A 15,961-nucleotide genomic window follows, 5' to 3' on the forward strand; every position below is an offset into this window, starting at 1 on the left:
ATTATAACTGCATTAAAGATGTAATGCCGGGGTGTTTCCATTAAAGACACTCGACACGAAAGTTTTGCTTCAGCGGAGCGGCAGCTCCAGCTCCACTTATTCCACAACGAGAGTGATTCTGTATTTACTAGATGTGTATTTTTGCATTATAATTCCCTCATTCTTTACGATCTACACCATCTGAAGCTGTTTGGAAAGTTTAGAGTGCATCTAGACTGTGAGTTGTGTAATTCTTCCTCTCCTCAGTCAGGCGAGAACTGCAGTGCTGCTCTCGCTCATCATCATTAGAGTTTTAAATGATCTCACGTTATGTTAAATGAGATCAAACGACTATTCGACAACAACATTTTTGGCTGACAGTTTTTTACTGTCGATAACATCGACTAATCGTTTCAGCCCTTCTACTGGGGAAATGTTTTGTGGACTGATAAAACTAGGGTTAAATTGTTTGGGAAGAAAAGGCAGCACTATGTATGGCATAAAAAGTGCACCACATACCAACATGAAAACATCATCCCAGCAGTGAAGTACGTTGGTGGGAGCATCATGATTTGGGGCTACTTTGCTGCTCCAGGGCCTGGACCTCATGCGATCATCGAGGGAAAAATGAATTCCCAAGTTTATCAAAATATCCTACAGGATAATATCAAGGTGGCTGTGTGCCAGCTGAAGCTCAGTAGAAGTTGGGTAATGCAGCAGGACAATGACCCTGTACATCAAAGTAAATCCACTACAGAATGGCTTCAGAAAAAGAAAATCCACCTTTTGGAGTGGCCCAGTCAGAGCCCAGACCTTAACCCAATAGAAATGCTGTGGAATGACCTCAAGAGAGCAGTTCACACCAGACATCCTAAGAATATGGCTGAACTGAAGTAGTTCTGTAAGGAAGAACGGTCCAAAATTCCTTCTGAACGTTATGTAGGTCTAATCCGCAGGCTTGGTTGAGGTTATTGCTGCCAAAGGAGGATCAACCTGTTATTAAATCCAAGGGTTCACTTACTTTTTCCACAGCACTGTGAATTGGGATGTGTTCAATAAAGACATAAAAGATTATAATTGTTTGTGTGTTGTTAGCTTAAGCAAATTGTGTTTGTCTATGCTTGTGACTTCAGATCACATTTTATGACCAATTAATGCAGAAAACCATCTAATTCCAAAGGGTTCACATACTTTTGCTTGCCACTGTATATTTCTCGGCTTGTCAACCTTCACTCTCATACACATCATAATGATCACTCAAATGCAAGAGTTTGGTGATTAAACTGATCAAATTCATGCCAGTATGCTTCATAGCTACGATAAACTCGTTTTTGCCCCAATGAATGTTCATGCAGTTTTAATTTTAGGTCTGACCTTCAATTTAGCATTTTTAATTATCCCAAAGTAATTTAATTTAATCCGCATTCACCCCTAAAGCTTTCCCCCCTTGTATTAGCATGATTAGCATTAGCATTACACAGTCTTGAGCTGGAATTGCACTCCCAGCCAATATAATTGTCATCCTTCGACGTCAAGTGCACATTCTTGCACTCTCAAGTGGTGTTAAGGCTGGATTTCCCTCCAAATTGTGGGTCAGAGATCATCGTACATGTTTGCTGCCACATATGCCAAAGAAGCACTGAGATAGTGGTTTGTGTGTGCATATTGTCCCTTGCCAGGGCTAGCCATGCTTCAAAACCATTTCTCCATGAGCTACAGCACCTGATGTGCCACTTTTCAGGTCGTCTCTTCAGTCTGATTAGCTCACTAGAAGAGACCCTTGACGATCGTTCTGTTCATGATAGCACATAGCGTTAACTACCTGTCTGTATTACAGCCAATCACCACACCATGCAAAAACCAATGCAATTTTTCCAGCAACAACGCTTCCGATGGCTTTACGACATCCATCAATCTCTCGGGCTGATTGTCAGATGTAATGCTTTTTTAATTGCGTGGGGAAAAGTGAAAATGTCTGCACTACTGTTCCCTATATGTCAGGCTCTATCAGCATTGGACAGATGCTGCATTGGGGCTTTTATTTATTTATTTGTTGTTGGTGGCACAAAAGTGCCACACGTTGTACATTGTCTTTCTCCACTCAGATTGAGCACTGTGCTAAAAATGGCCTCTGCGCCGTTTGAGACAAAAGCCGCAGCACGATCTGCTTGCTCTAGCACAAAGACATCGAGAGACAGACAGACTGAATAATGTGTTTGTCAGTGGGCTGATGACTCAGCTGAAAAATAAATCCTGGTCCAGCCTGGCATTTCACCTGACGTTGTGCTACTCGTACTTCGCGATGGGTTAGCTTCACACAAACTCCTTGACGAGTCAAAAGAGTTTGTTCAGATCTGGAATAGTAGACTTGAAAACTAGATTTGATTGTGTTTGTAAGCAAACTATTCCGGTTTCAATACCAGGTTAGCTTAATAGCCAGCGTTTGTGACAAAATGTTGATTTCCACACAAAAAAGAAAAGAAAAGGAAAGAAAAATCAACTCATCCTTCCTTTTCTTTAAAAAGTTCAAAAATCGGGGCCTGGGTAGCTTAGAGAGTATTGACACTGACTACCACCCTTAGAGTCGCGAGTTCAAATCCAGGGTGTGCTGAGTGACTCCAGCCAGGTCTCCTAAGCAACCAAATTGGCCCAGTTGCTAGGGAGGGTAGAGTCACATAGTTTAACCTCCTCGTGGTCACAATTAAGTGGTTCTCGCTCTCATCGGGGCGCATGGTAAGTTGTGTGTAGATCCCGTAGAGTAGCATGAGCCTCCACATGCTGTGGGTCTCTGCGGTGTCATGCACGACGAGCCACGTGATAAGATGCGCAGATTGACGATCTCAGAAGCGGAGGCAACTGAGACCTTTGCTCCGACACCCGTATTGAGGCGAGTAACCGTGCCACCACGAGGACATTGTAAGGAGTGTGAATTGGGCATTTCAAAATTGGGGAGAAAAGTTTTTTTTATTTAATTTATATATATACAGGTATATAAATGATTACAAATCATTTGTAAAATTGTCTATAACGTTCCACAGAAACATATAGTAAGTGATTTTATCACACCTTCAATCATGTTAGCATGCATATTGTTTATGTCTTGTAGCTATACTTTCGAAATAGTGAGTGTATTTCGAAATGTTTATGGATTGCCCCCATTCACTTCTATAGTAAGTGCCTCACTGGAACTTAGATTTTTGCTTTTTTTATGAAAAGGAGGGGCAAGTCACAATTAATTTTGTAGTAATCACACAAAAGTTTTAGGTAAGTTTGGGTTTTAGCCTTTGGTTCTGTGTAAATTAAATCTAGTTAATTATCTGGTAAGGATCCATGAATTACTTTTTCTGATCATGAAAATTCAGTTTTTGCTTCCGTTTTAACTATAAATGGCAGTGACAGCTAAATGTTATTGGCTGTTCTGTACTACACTTAATAAAATACTTATATTTTAACATGTCAAGTTAATAATATCAGCAATTATTGTTGTTTGCTCTTTTTCATAGGTATATTCAGGGTGCTTCATCTCCAAAGGACATGGTCATCATTGTGGATGTGTAAGTAACCTTTTAAACATACAGCACACTAAAAAAAACTGTATATACACTCTCTTGATATCTCTCTATTTGTCTCATATGCAACACATTAACACACTCTGTCATCACTGTTGTTAAAAACTGTCAGTTATCATGCACATAAACGAGTAAGGTACTTTACTGCCACCTGCTGGCAAATATGGCCATATAGGTACTTTATTGTCTTAACAATGTTGTAACTTGTTAGGCTCATTCCTAAATATTTTTCCTCACAATGCTATTGTGTTATGTAAAACGAAAAATGACATTCCAGTGGAATTGGGTTCAAGTGTAGTATTTAAATTGTCCTGCAACTCAGTCAAAGCCGATTTTATCTGACCTCTAAAGTGTATTACTGTATGTACAATTTTGCATTATACATAACCTGTTCCATAATTTTAGGTGGGATTAAATCCACTGTTGATAAGGCAAGCATCACTATTAATATTGATGTGAACAATCTCCTAGCCCTGAAAGCACACGTGTCTGGAAGACGTATTTTTTTATATACAAATTTAGACTGTATGTTAATTATCTTTTTTTAAGATGTTTATCAGACGTTAATTCAAATGTTATGCTTTCCTGATGAAACACTCTTAAAAGAGACATCTTGGAGATTTACGTGTGCTATCTGGGAAGTATTAAACTTTGGTCAATAGCTCATCCTGCACCATTTGCGCTATAAACATGAACGATACCTCAAATCTTGCGGAACATTGAGGAAAGGTGTACTATTTACCCTTTAAGCTTGCAGGCTAGCGATATTTATTTTTTAGTTGTGCATGGATGCCTCCAAAAGCGCTGTGTCTCCGCAGTAACGCACTCAACAAGCGGCGTGATAAGATATGTGGATTGACTGTATCAGACGCGGAGGCAACTGAGATTCGTCCTACGCCACCTTTATTTAGGCGAGTCACTACGCAACCATGAGGACTTAGAGCGCATTGGGCATTCCAAATTGGGGAGAAAAAAATTATAATAAAACATTATTATTACTTAATAGTTTTTTTTTCTTTTGTAATGGAAATAAATGCATTTTGAAGAAAAAAATAAATATATAGAGAGTCAAATTGCAGCACTTTCAAAATCTGCGATTAATTGCGATTAACTATGAAAACTCATGCAATTAATTGCGATTAACTATGCAGTTCGTGCGATTAATCACAATTAACTAAGAAAAACTGTGCGATTAGTCACAATTAAATATTCTGACAGCCCTAAAAAAAGATTTTCACATGGTACTAATTTGCCATCATAAACCAAAAACTCTAGTATCATGGTGGTGAGTTTTTGTTACATGCAAAAATCTAGTTTTGTAAACTTGAGTGACAATGATCTATGCACATCACTTAGTCATTTTAACACTGCGTCATCATTTAACAAATAGGTGATTGCCTCAAATACACAGCCATTATGCGCATAATCGCCAAGAAAACCATTCATATTCTTAAGTAAACCACTCAACAAAAACTACTTAATGTGGGTTCATTGTTGCTAGCTGGCAATGTGCCATAACTTTAAACAGATACTGATATCTAATAAAAAAATAAAGCAATTGCAGCTGTCGTTTTGCCAAAGCAATCTCATGCCAATCAAAAGCAACCTTCACAGTGAACGTTTGTGACAATCTTCAGACTAATCTCATTGTAAATACTGGAAACATGAGACAATACTGCTGTCGCAAGCCTTTTCTCTCCAGAAATGCTGTTCCAATGTGCTCGGCTTTATTAAAGCTTCTAACTCTGGAAGCCAAATTACACATGAACTCATGCGCTCTGTGATTGCTTTTTCAATAGCTGCTGTAAGCTATTAATAAGTCCAATTTGCATCTTAGAATTTAAATGTACTCTGTTTCTGAAGATTGGCTGTCTCCGTACTGTCAGTAAAGATGTTGGCTTTTAACTTGCCATTTAGAATTTACTTTTGATGGATGTGGCTGATACTTAGCAACAGGTTCTGCTTGGCAACAGCATGTTTTGGGCGCATGTTTCTACAGTATGTATGGCCACTTTGAGAGCAATGTTACTGTAATGTGAAAACAGCAATGATATATTATTAAAATAGTAGAGTATTTATACATCATGGTAGCATTTGCTGTACTGCCTTTCATTTATGCTGGTTTTAATAATATTACTGTGTTTGTTTTTGAGGTGAAATATGACTTGGATGTGTCTTCTTGAGATTCACCGGGATATGTGTATTTGTATTTATAGGAGCGGCAGTGTAAGCGGACTGACACTGAATCTCATGAAAACCTCTGTCTATGAAATGCTAGACACGCTTTCTGATGATGACTACGTAAATGTGGCCCGGGTAGGTACACACACACACACACACTTTCCAAACATAACAGAAATGTGTTCAAAAAATGTGTGTTTAACTTCAGTAATGTCATATTTCAGAATACTCAGTTTTTCCATTCTTTAAAATGAACCGGCTAATAAGAGTGATTTGTTAGAGATGTACTGCTATATGTTTCGCTATGTAGATTCAAAAGAATTGCCTCATAAGAGCCATTCATTCAGGATTTGGACCAAACTTATCACACTGTATGTTTCATGCTGTATATAAAATCGAAACAGCTCATAAGAGTAATTAGTTCAGGAATCGGACTATGCTGGTCACGTTGTATGTTTTGAGCTCTAGAGTGAAATGAACCATAAGAGTCACTTGTTCAGAAATTGAACTACATTGGTCACGTTCTATGTTCTATGGCTCATAAGAGTCATTAATTTTAACTATTCTGGTCATGCTATATGTTTTGTGCCACTGAATGGTAGGGCAGGAAGCACTTTCAGAGTATTGTAGCATGGCGTCTGATCCTTATTGTGAATGTTCAAGAACCATTAACAGAACCCAAAAGTTAAGAAAATCTTTCACATTCAGAACCGGTTCTCAGTTCTTTATCCCTAGGTGGGACCTGATTTTATTACCTGGGTGTGACAAGGAGGAGGGCGGGACCGGGCCGTGACTATGCACGCCCGGCCCCCAATCGGGCTAATCAGCCAAGGAGAGGTATAAGTGCAACAAGATGCGGCAGTTTGGGAGAGACTGTTTTTCCCTGCACAAGTGGCCTTGGTTATGTCATCAGACTAGTGATGTCAGTTGATTTATTTCTTAGGAAAGAAAAATAAACTAATTTGTAAAACTATAATGTTTTATAAAAAACAATTCAAACAAACCATTTCACAGTATAAAGATAGAAATGCACTAAAATAGCACCAATCCAAGTAACATTAAACGATTCCCAAAGTCTAAGTGGGAGTTTGACTAATTGAAAGAACTAGTCCCCACATAGTTTGTCACATTAATTGCAATATGCATTACATCTATTAAACTCTCATCCTCCACAATGTTATTCTGCTGGTAGATTGTGGCAATCCTCTTTGTTACAGCAATCGTGAAGCTGCATTCATGAATCGTGTCAGGAGCGCTTTGAACTACATATAAAAATGCTTTACAAAAAAATCTCATTCTGCGTTTTGGTGATAGTTAAGCGAGTTTCCATGCTTCTGTGATAATTAAAATGTGCCTTAGGCTGAAAATTCCTTGATTCCATGAAAGTCCCATTTGGGCTTTTTTTGTACAACAAATAGCATCAAGAGCTCCATCATCTGATCACTGATAAGGCTGTTGTGTGCTTTTGTGGTGTGTGCGTTAGTGTAATGAGTCTGGGCGGATATATCACAAAGGTTTATGCTGTATTAACGGTAAATGTGTTAACATTGATTAAGAAAAATTAACGCGTTAAACATTTTAAATAATGCGCTACATCAGACAAGAAAAGTTGGAGAAGGTTAACACTCTGGGATGAAAGATTATGACAAAAACATTTGTTGTTTCTTTATAATCGCATACTGTACACTGATTAATAATGCAAATAAGGAAAGTCACATAGATTCAGAAAATAAATGGGGTAATTTTTGATTTCATGTTGACTTTTTTATTTTTTATTTTTATTTGGAATGCCCAATTCCCAGTGCTCTCGAAGTCCTCGTGTTGGTGTAGTGACTCGCCTCAATCCGGGTGGCAGTGGACGAATCTCAGTTGCCTACACATCTGAGACCGTCAATCCACGCATCGTATCACGTGGCTTGTTGGGCGTATTACCGTGGAGACATAGCACATGTGGAGGCTTCACGCTGTTCTCCACGGCATCCACGCACAACTCACCACACACACCCCACTGAGAGCGAGAACCACATTATAGTGACCACGAGGAGGTTACCCCATGTGACTCTACCCTCCCTAGCAACCGGGCCAATTTGGTTGCTTAGGAGACCTGGCTGGATTCACTCAGCACACCCTGGATTTTGAACTCGCGACTCCAGGGGTGGTAGTCAGTGTCTTTACTCGCTGAGATACCGAGACCCCTCATGTTGACTTATAAGTGTTTGTCACTGAGAAAGGATTTAAAAAAGCAAACACCGAAAATATTTCAGCAATATTTGGTTTAAAGGTCTTGATGTCTGAACTTGAAGATGGAGAGCATATGTTTTGGGTTAGTTTTTGACAGGAGTTGATGTGAGTGTAGTTAGTAAGAGGCTGTCTAATATTGCTTGATTAGTGAGCATTTGGAGTATCAGACCTGCTATTTTTCCCAAACCTCAATTTTTAGGAAAAGCCATTATGCAATCCAATTACATTCAATCCATGAATTTAAATGTGAACAAAAATGAAAATGCGGAAAGCAAACAAAACGGAGCTTGAATTTAATGTGCAGAGAGTTTATCATTTATTGTGAGCACACAATAGCAGCACCCAGATGCAACCCACACATATACACAGCTGCACATACACATAAAGAAACATTAATGTTTTGGTGGCCTATGCCAGTAATCCGGGCTGATCTGCAGCTCTTAGAGTGTGTTTCCTAATCCCAGCTCTGAGAGCGCAAAATGAGCATCATAATCTGAGCTACAACACGCCTTATTCTACAGCCCAGTGAAGAAAAGCAGTCTTAGACCACATTAGGATGTGTGTTAACCTTCACACGCTTATAGTCAATATGAAATCATAATTGACCTTATTTACTTTCCTGAACATCCAGGTAATAATAATCTATATACTGGTGTTATTTTGCACGATTCAAAAGTGCACATTATTCCAAAGAGAAAAAATGCTTGATTCGTAACATTTCATCAAAATGTTATAACTTGTTCCGCCCCTGAAATGACTTTGCTCTTCAGATGACATCACCTAGCCCAGAAATATTGTTCACCAAAGGCCAAATAGCTATTATTCATTGTTTTGTTTGCTGACTTTGGTGTCTTGGCAAATCTGAGCACGGTTTGAGACCATTTGAAACTCTAGAGCAGGGGTCCCCAAACTTTTTTCTATGAGGGCCACATCATTTTTCCTTTCTATAATGGAGGGCCGTAGTCTAACAGAAAATGGCATGGGCCGGAGTGATTTATTGTGGATATTTTATTATGATTTTAAATGGATTTACAGTATTATGCCTCCTAATGCTAGATTAATGTATTATTTATGCACCATACATATCAAGTGATATATAGCCTATTAAAAGAGCATTATTACTATCGTAATGACATTTTTTCATATTCATTGCTATTGAAATCAAATTATTTACTTACTCATGCGTATTAGGCTAATCAGTGTGAACTATGTCCCCTTGACGCGCCAACCATACTAGGAGCTCCGTCAGTCGTGATGCTGGCCAGCTTAGACCAGTCTAGATCCAACTCTTCTATCGTTTGGCACACTTTACCAAAAAAATCCTCCCCTGTTGTAGTACCTTTGAGACTTTTTAGGGCTGCCAGCTCCTCGGACACTTCAAAGTTTGAGCTAACTCCGCGAAGAAAAATGAGCAGCTGTGCCGTGTCCTGCACGTCATTACTTTCATCCAGCGCTAATGCAAAAAAATCTAATTCTTTCACTTTTTCCTTCAGCTGGGCACATTATACCCCAGTTCTTCAATTCGTCTGGTGATTGTACTTGCGGACAGATTCACCGCATTTAAGACGTCTTTCTTATCGGGGCACACCTCCTCCGCAACAGCATTCATACATTTCTTTACTGAACTCACCATCACTGAATGGCCTACCGCAGGTTGCAATCAGTTTAGCTACCTGAAAGCTAGCTCGAATGGATGACTGGTTCAACTGGGTTTGCCGTACAAACGTATTTTGCTGAGCAGATAGTCCACTTTTTAGCTTCGACACTTTGTCTGCTCTCATTTGGCCTTGTAAACTTGCATACTTGTCTCTGTGGCGGGTTTCATAGTGTCGGCGCAGATTGTATTCTTTGAACACGGAGACTGTTTCTTGACAGATGAGGCAAACAGCCATTTCTTTGCATTGAACAAAAAATAATCACTTGTCCACTTTTGGTTAAATACCCTGCATTCTGAATCAACTTTTCTCTTTCCCAACCGTTTGGCCATTTTGTTGTCACTTTAAATTTTCTTGCTGGATCGCGTGCACCCGCTCGATCACGATGGAACTTTAATCCGGGTGAATCTAACAAATAATTTGGCTACTTTAATAATTATAACTAAGGGAAATTTTATTTTGAAAGCCAATATGTATTATCAAATACAAATATGATATGATTAAAACATATTTAAAATTAAATTGTAAAAATATTTCTCTGCATGGCATTGTTCAGAGGGCCGGTCCAAATGTGGGGGCGGGCCGTATTCGGCCCGCGGGCCGTAGTTTGGGGACCCCTGCTCTAGAGGAGACACATGTGAGGTTACTGGAGCCTTTTTCTCAGGAGAAACATCTGAGAAGCAGGAGATGTTACAAAAATCTCATGTGGGATTTTTCTTTTCAATAGGCAATTTTTTATCTGCACCTGCAGTGTAGAACAAGGCTGCAAGAACAGTTGTGCTTTCACAAACACACACAGTGCTGTGTAGTAATGGATTACATGCAATCTGAATTATGTAATCAGATTACATAAATCCAGTACTTGTAATTTGGATTCAGTACCCAATTACAATTCAGAAGTAACCTACCCAGCACTGCACACACAGACACTTTATGCTGAATTTTGCATATTAATTTAGTAAAGCTCTACTGATATAATAGGTATTAGTAAATTATTTTAATTATTTGCACACACAAAATCACTACAGGTCATTTAGAACTTATACTAGTATTTTCAGGTGTTTGCTAAGGCAAGCATCACTATTAGTATTGCTCATACTCAGGGTTATTGTTATGAACAAACCTGTAACTCTAAGTCTGCTCTGATTGTGGTACGGACATGAATGATACCTCAAATCATGCGCCTTTTAAATGGTGATGTGTTACTTTTAAAAAATATATACATAAAACAGCAGAAAAAATGCCTCAAACTAACATGGAACGAGGGACTTTTGGTGCATTCACATCATGTTGGAATTACTGTTTTACTAGATTCTGACTTGTAAAGAGCGTTCACTTCTTTGTAAACCTCGTAATTACAAGTTGCTAACTCAGAATTCTAAGTAAGTGAACACATATTTCTGTTTGATATACCATTTTATCATGCAATTTTTACCTGCTGCTCTTTCTTTGTTCCTGTTAGCAACATGCTAAAAACATTCAATATACCTTTGCAATCACATAGCAACATGCTATAACCCTTATGCTATAAACAACACAAATACCCAAGTTAAAATTTCCTACTTCAGACCTCCCACTTCCGATGGGTGGGAAAATTCAGAGTTCAATCAGGTGTAAGTGACTCCATTAGTGTGCTAACAGCTGATGCTGTGAGATCTAATGGATATAAAATTTTTAAAAGCATCTAAATCAAACCTTTTAATGGACTTTATAACCTGTCCCTTGCTCTGTTTCTCTCTTTCTATCTCTCTCTCAGTTTAATGAGAAAGCATACGCTGTGGTACCATGTTTTACGACACTGGTTCAAGCAAACATAAAGAATAAGAAGATCTTCAAGGATGCAGTGAAGAACATGCTGGCCAAAGGGACAACAGACTACAAGACAGGCTTTCAGTTTGCCTTTGACCAACTGTTGAATGTAAGACACACACACACACACACACGCAGTCACGCATGTGTTTACCTAGCTATCTAAATGAAGACATACCCTATAATTCTATTTTTGATTTTAGTTTGGTCCTAAAAGTATGGCTATATAAACATACACCACCTCCAACAATCAGTTCTAGGATTTATTAAACAATACTACTTTTGCTTTAAACATATGAATATGTTATCTCATTATATTTTAGTTTGTTTACTTTTTATGTTTGATTAAATCGTATTACAAAAAAATAAGTTCTATTTAAATATTATTTCTATTTAAATTAGAGGTAGACTGATCTATGCCGATAGTTGCCGTTATTATTTTTAAAAAAATTTACAGTCACATGGGGATTTGCTGTATTAAAATCTTTCATCATTGACAATATTCATCCATATTTGATCCTCACTTCAATGCATAGTTTGTTATTTTGATTAGAGAATTAAGTGTTCTGAATTGATGCAAGGGCATGCAAAGAAAAATTTGACTATTGAAATGTGCATACATTCACTTACTTTATATCTTGTGAATAAGATCATTAAACGCCATCTAGTGGGGGAAATGTAAATCTAAAGTTTGTCTGGTTACTATTGGGATTTTGGTTGAACAATAAACTGCATCTGGGATTGAATTCATTTTGGACTCTTGTAGCCTCTGTGTCTGCGCCCTTTATAGCAAGGAAAGACTAAGAATAATTTTAACATTCTAGAAATTAATTTAATATATTTGCTAATTAATCGGTTATCTGCCTTTTCCACCACCTTAGTTATCGGGATCTGCAAAATCCACAATCAGCCGACCTCTAATTTATAGATTCATTTGAAATGAAATGTTATGTCTTTGTCTCAATATTAACTCATGTTTTACAGTTCCTAAGAAGAAATTAAATGAGACAATTGTTGACATACAGTAACAGTATAGAGTTATCAAATGAATGTGGATAGCATAGCTTATATAATGGGGTCTTGGAAGAATGTTTTGAGCAAAGTTCATATTGAAAGACTTGGAGATGTTGGTATCTTGGAAAATCTGGGCACAGTTTGAGACACTATTGAGATCTATTTTGAAACTCTAGATGAGATAAATTTGACATCACTGAAAGTCTTGAGTCATTTAATCTTGCGTTTAAGAGAAACAGATGAGATGTTAAAGAGATCTCATTTGTGATTTGTCTTTCCTGGAGGAAACAAGTGAGGTCCTGGGCTTCTATGTTTTCTGTTTTTCAAGTCAATCAGTCAGTTTGTGGATAATGGTTTGTCAGACTGCATGATAAATTTGACTGTGGAATAGCGTGTGTGCTGAAGGTGTGCATAACGACTTGAGAAAAAAACACATGATTTGTTTATCACTTCTATGAGGCGTGTTTTAGGCGAATGCTGCTCTAACAGACCCTGATGTTGTGATTGATGACAGAGACCGCAATGAGATGGCCCGCATACATGCAGATGAATTTGTATTCCGTTCCGACCAAAGAGAATATTATCAGTACCTCTCATTCTGACTTTCTCTTTTCACCAACTTCTACTGTCATTTTAATCACCACAACGACCGCAACCAATAAGGCATTTTAATTTCTGATAGCCGACTTCTGATCAGCCAAGAGGAGAGTGCTGTAAATTTGTAATTGCAGCAGTATTATTTATCTTTATTAGAATCTTGTCACAGTGATATGGCGTAGCCCGAATGTCAATGACAGCTGTGATTGGACACGCGAGAGAGAGAGAAGGGACTTTTGGGTAATTCATCAGAGATAGGACAATCTGTGGCAGATGCATACAAAAGCAGACATATGATTAGAGGAACAGACGTGCCTGCACACACACACATACACACAAACTCACACATATACTTTTGGTTAAGTATCTCTTATGGTTTTTATAGTTACTATGTTTATAATAATAATTCAGCAAAGGAGTAACAATTCATAAATATGGGGCCCTATGTTAAGAGTGTTAGCACTAAGCGCATCGCTATGCCATTTTATCGACATGCACTTCACTTCTACCGGTCAATTTTTATTTGAAAAAGGAAATTCATTTATTGATACACAAAAAAAATTAAACAAAAAATGTTTCTAAATTCAAATTACACTTCAAACGAAACAAAAATGTTATCGAAATAATGAATTGGTCTAAACAATTAATTCCAAATCCAAACATTTTGCACTCTTCACCAGCCCCTTTTGCAGTGACTTAAAAATCACTCTACAACAACTGGTGGAAAAAAAACAATACAAATTAGATCATAAATACAATTGTGAATATAAACATAATAATAATTGAAAAATAAACCATGACCTTTAGATAGTTTAACACAAATCTCATAAATGGTTGTTTCATAAAATGGCTACAACAGTGATCATAATTTGATGTTACACCTTATTTTCAGAGTTTGGACATGAACTTTATAACCATCTGCTGGTGAAATCTCCAAATTGCAAATACAGGAAATAAATTGGTACTTCTCGCTGAAAACAGACGTGGTAATGAAACGCCTTGTAATGACCTATTTCTCAGGAAAATAGCAAATTGTGTTTTGCTACACTTCATTTACATTTCTGCATTTGCCAGACGCTTTATACAAAGCGACATACAGTGCACTTATTACAGGACAATCCCCCCGGAGCAACCTGGAGTTAAGTGACTTGCTCAAGGACACAATGGTGGTGGCCATGGGGCTCGAACCAGTGATCTTTTGATTTACAGATATGTGCTTTAGCCCACTGCACCACCACCACTCACTAAACTTCATTTATATACAATACACTCACAGTTTGCGCACATACACCCACAGATAGCGCAAATACTCCCACCCACTTGCGCTTTGCGCTAGCACAAAAATTGTGCTTAGAATTAGTGCTCTCACAAAAATTGAATAAGATGTAGCACACTGCCTTTGTACCTACCGCTTACGAAAATAGACCCCATGATTTAAATATGAAGGTATTGCATGTGAACAAATACTGTATACTGTGCCACGGCAAATTTGTCAACCAATAACGATTTCCGTTGTAGATATATTTAATCTATATCTAACCTAACCCTTACCGTAACCCTTTATATTTAACTATGACTGGGCAGCTTTACATTATTTAGTGAGAATGACAAGGAAACATGATGAAATGTGAAGATACAGAGCATATTGTGACCCAAACAAGTCAAGACAAAGAAGAACCTGTTTCTTGCTAAGCATAACGCGAAATAGAGTTTAGCTGTATACAGTTGCCTAGCAGCATCACAAATGAGACTAAACAGTTGTGTATGCATTTGTGTACTTCTGTAAAACATGTTTCTGAATGCTTACTCTCTCTCTTTGACTCTATCTCTGTCGCTCACAGGAGACCAGCGCTCCGAGGGCGAACTGTAATAAGATGATAATGATGTTCACAGATGGCGGCGAAGATCGTGCTCAAGACATTTTTGAGAAGTACAACTGGCCAAACAAAACAGTGAGTCCAGGCAAATTAAACAACAACCCTGTCCATTCCTGTGTTTCCCATGGTGACGCCATGTCCAAACTTTCCAGCGACAAGTAGTTTTTCTGTCCCCACTGAAAGCGACAAAACCCACATCCAATCAGAACATATTTGATCTGGGTGGGATTTTGTACTAATGAGATTTCACTATTGGTGGAGCAACGCAGTGCAATGACACAGAAATTGTGACTGAATACTTTTTTATCATTTACAGATTTATTTTCCTTCTTCAAAATAAATACCTCTTGTTTTGATATTTTGTGGCAATGACAAAATGTCAATGACATTCAAAATACAATGACATCCATATGTGTTAAAGTGTGACTTAAGTGTCCAAATTCTTTTGGAGCCACTGTAGATTGTAATACAATTTAGTTACATTGATTGTGTGCTCTAAAAGGACTGTTTATCATCCACAGGTAAGAGTTTTCACATTCTCAGTTGGTCAGCACAACTATGATGTCACTCCACTGCAGTGGATCGCCTGTGCCAACAAAGGTAGGAGAGTGTTTGAATATTGGTTTTGTGAAGAGAGCTGAACCTTGTCAAATTTTCAGCCCTTCACCTGCATTTGTGCTGTTTACTGAAAGATGATAGAAGACACCGATAATCAGTATTTCTGATGGGCTCTTTTGACTTGAGCCAGTAAGCAACTATCAAGGAACCACCCAGAACACACAAGTAGCCACCTAGCAATGTCCTAGAACCATCTATCAGCAGAACACCCTAGCAACTACCTAGCAATTCCCTAGCAACCATCCAGAACAACCTAGCTACCACCTAGCACTTCCAAGTAACGTACTTCATAAGTCTGTAACCGTTGGCTGTTAAAAGTTGCAAATTCTATATTTTAGCATTAATATAGAGTTTATCTGATATGCAGTCGCAGAGTAATTTTATGACTGTTATCGCAATTCGTCCAATCAGATTTTAGAGA

The 15,961-nt window shown here is 38.0% G+C and overlaps 1 protein-coding gene across 1 annotated transcript in view; it reads left to right on the top strand.

Moving 5' to 3' along the window:
* The window catches only part of LOC127646241 (voltage-dependent calcium channel subunit alpha-2/delta-2-like), a 320,645-nt gene that overhangs the window by 262,283 nt on the left and 42,401 nt on the right, over positions 1 to 15,961 (top strand). Inside the window, exons 9-13 of the mRNA XM_052129737.1 lie at positions 3,483 to 3,533; positions 5,765 to 5,864; positions 11,382 to 11,543; positions 14,887 to 14,997; positions 15,444 to 15,522. Of these exons, the coding sequence (XP_051985697.1) occupies positions 3,483 to 3,533; positions 5,765 to 5,864; positions 11,382 to 11,543; positions 14,887 to 14,997; positions 15,444 to 15,522 (503 nt within the window). The remainder of the gene's footprint in view (positions 1 to 3,482; positions 3,534 to 5,764; positions 5,865 to 11,381; positions 11,544 to 14,886; positions 14,998 to 15,443; positions 15,523 to 15,961) is intronic.

Source organism: Xyrauchen texanus, chromosome 7 (genome assembly GCF_025860055.1).
Source record: "Xyrauchen texanus isolate HMW12.3.18 chromosome 7, RBS_HiC_50CHRs, whole genome shotgun sequence".
Taxonomy (NCBI): Eukaryota; Metazoa; Chordata; class Actinopteri; order Cypriniformes; family Catostomidae; genus Xyrauchen; species Xyrauchen texanus.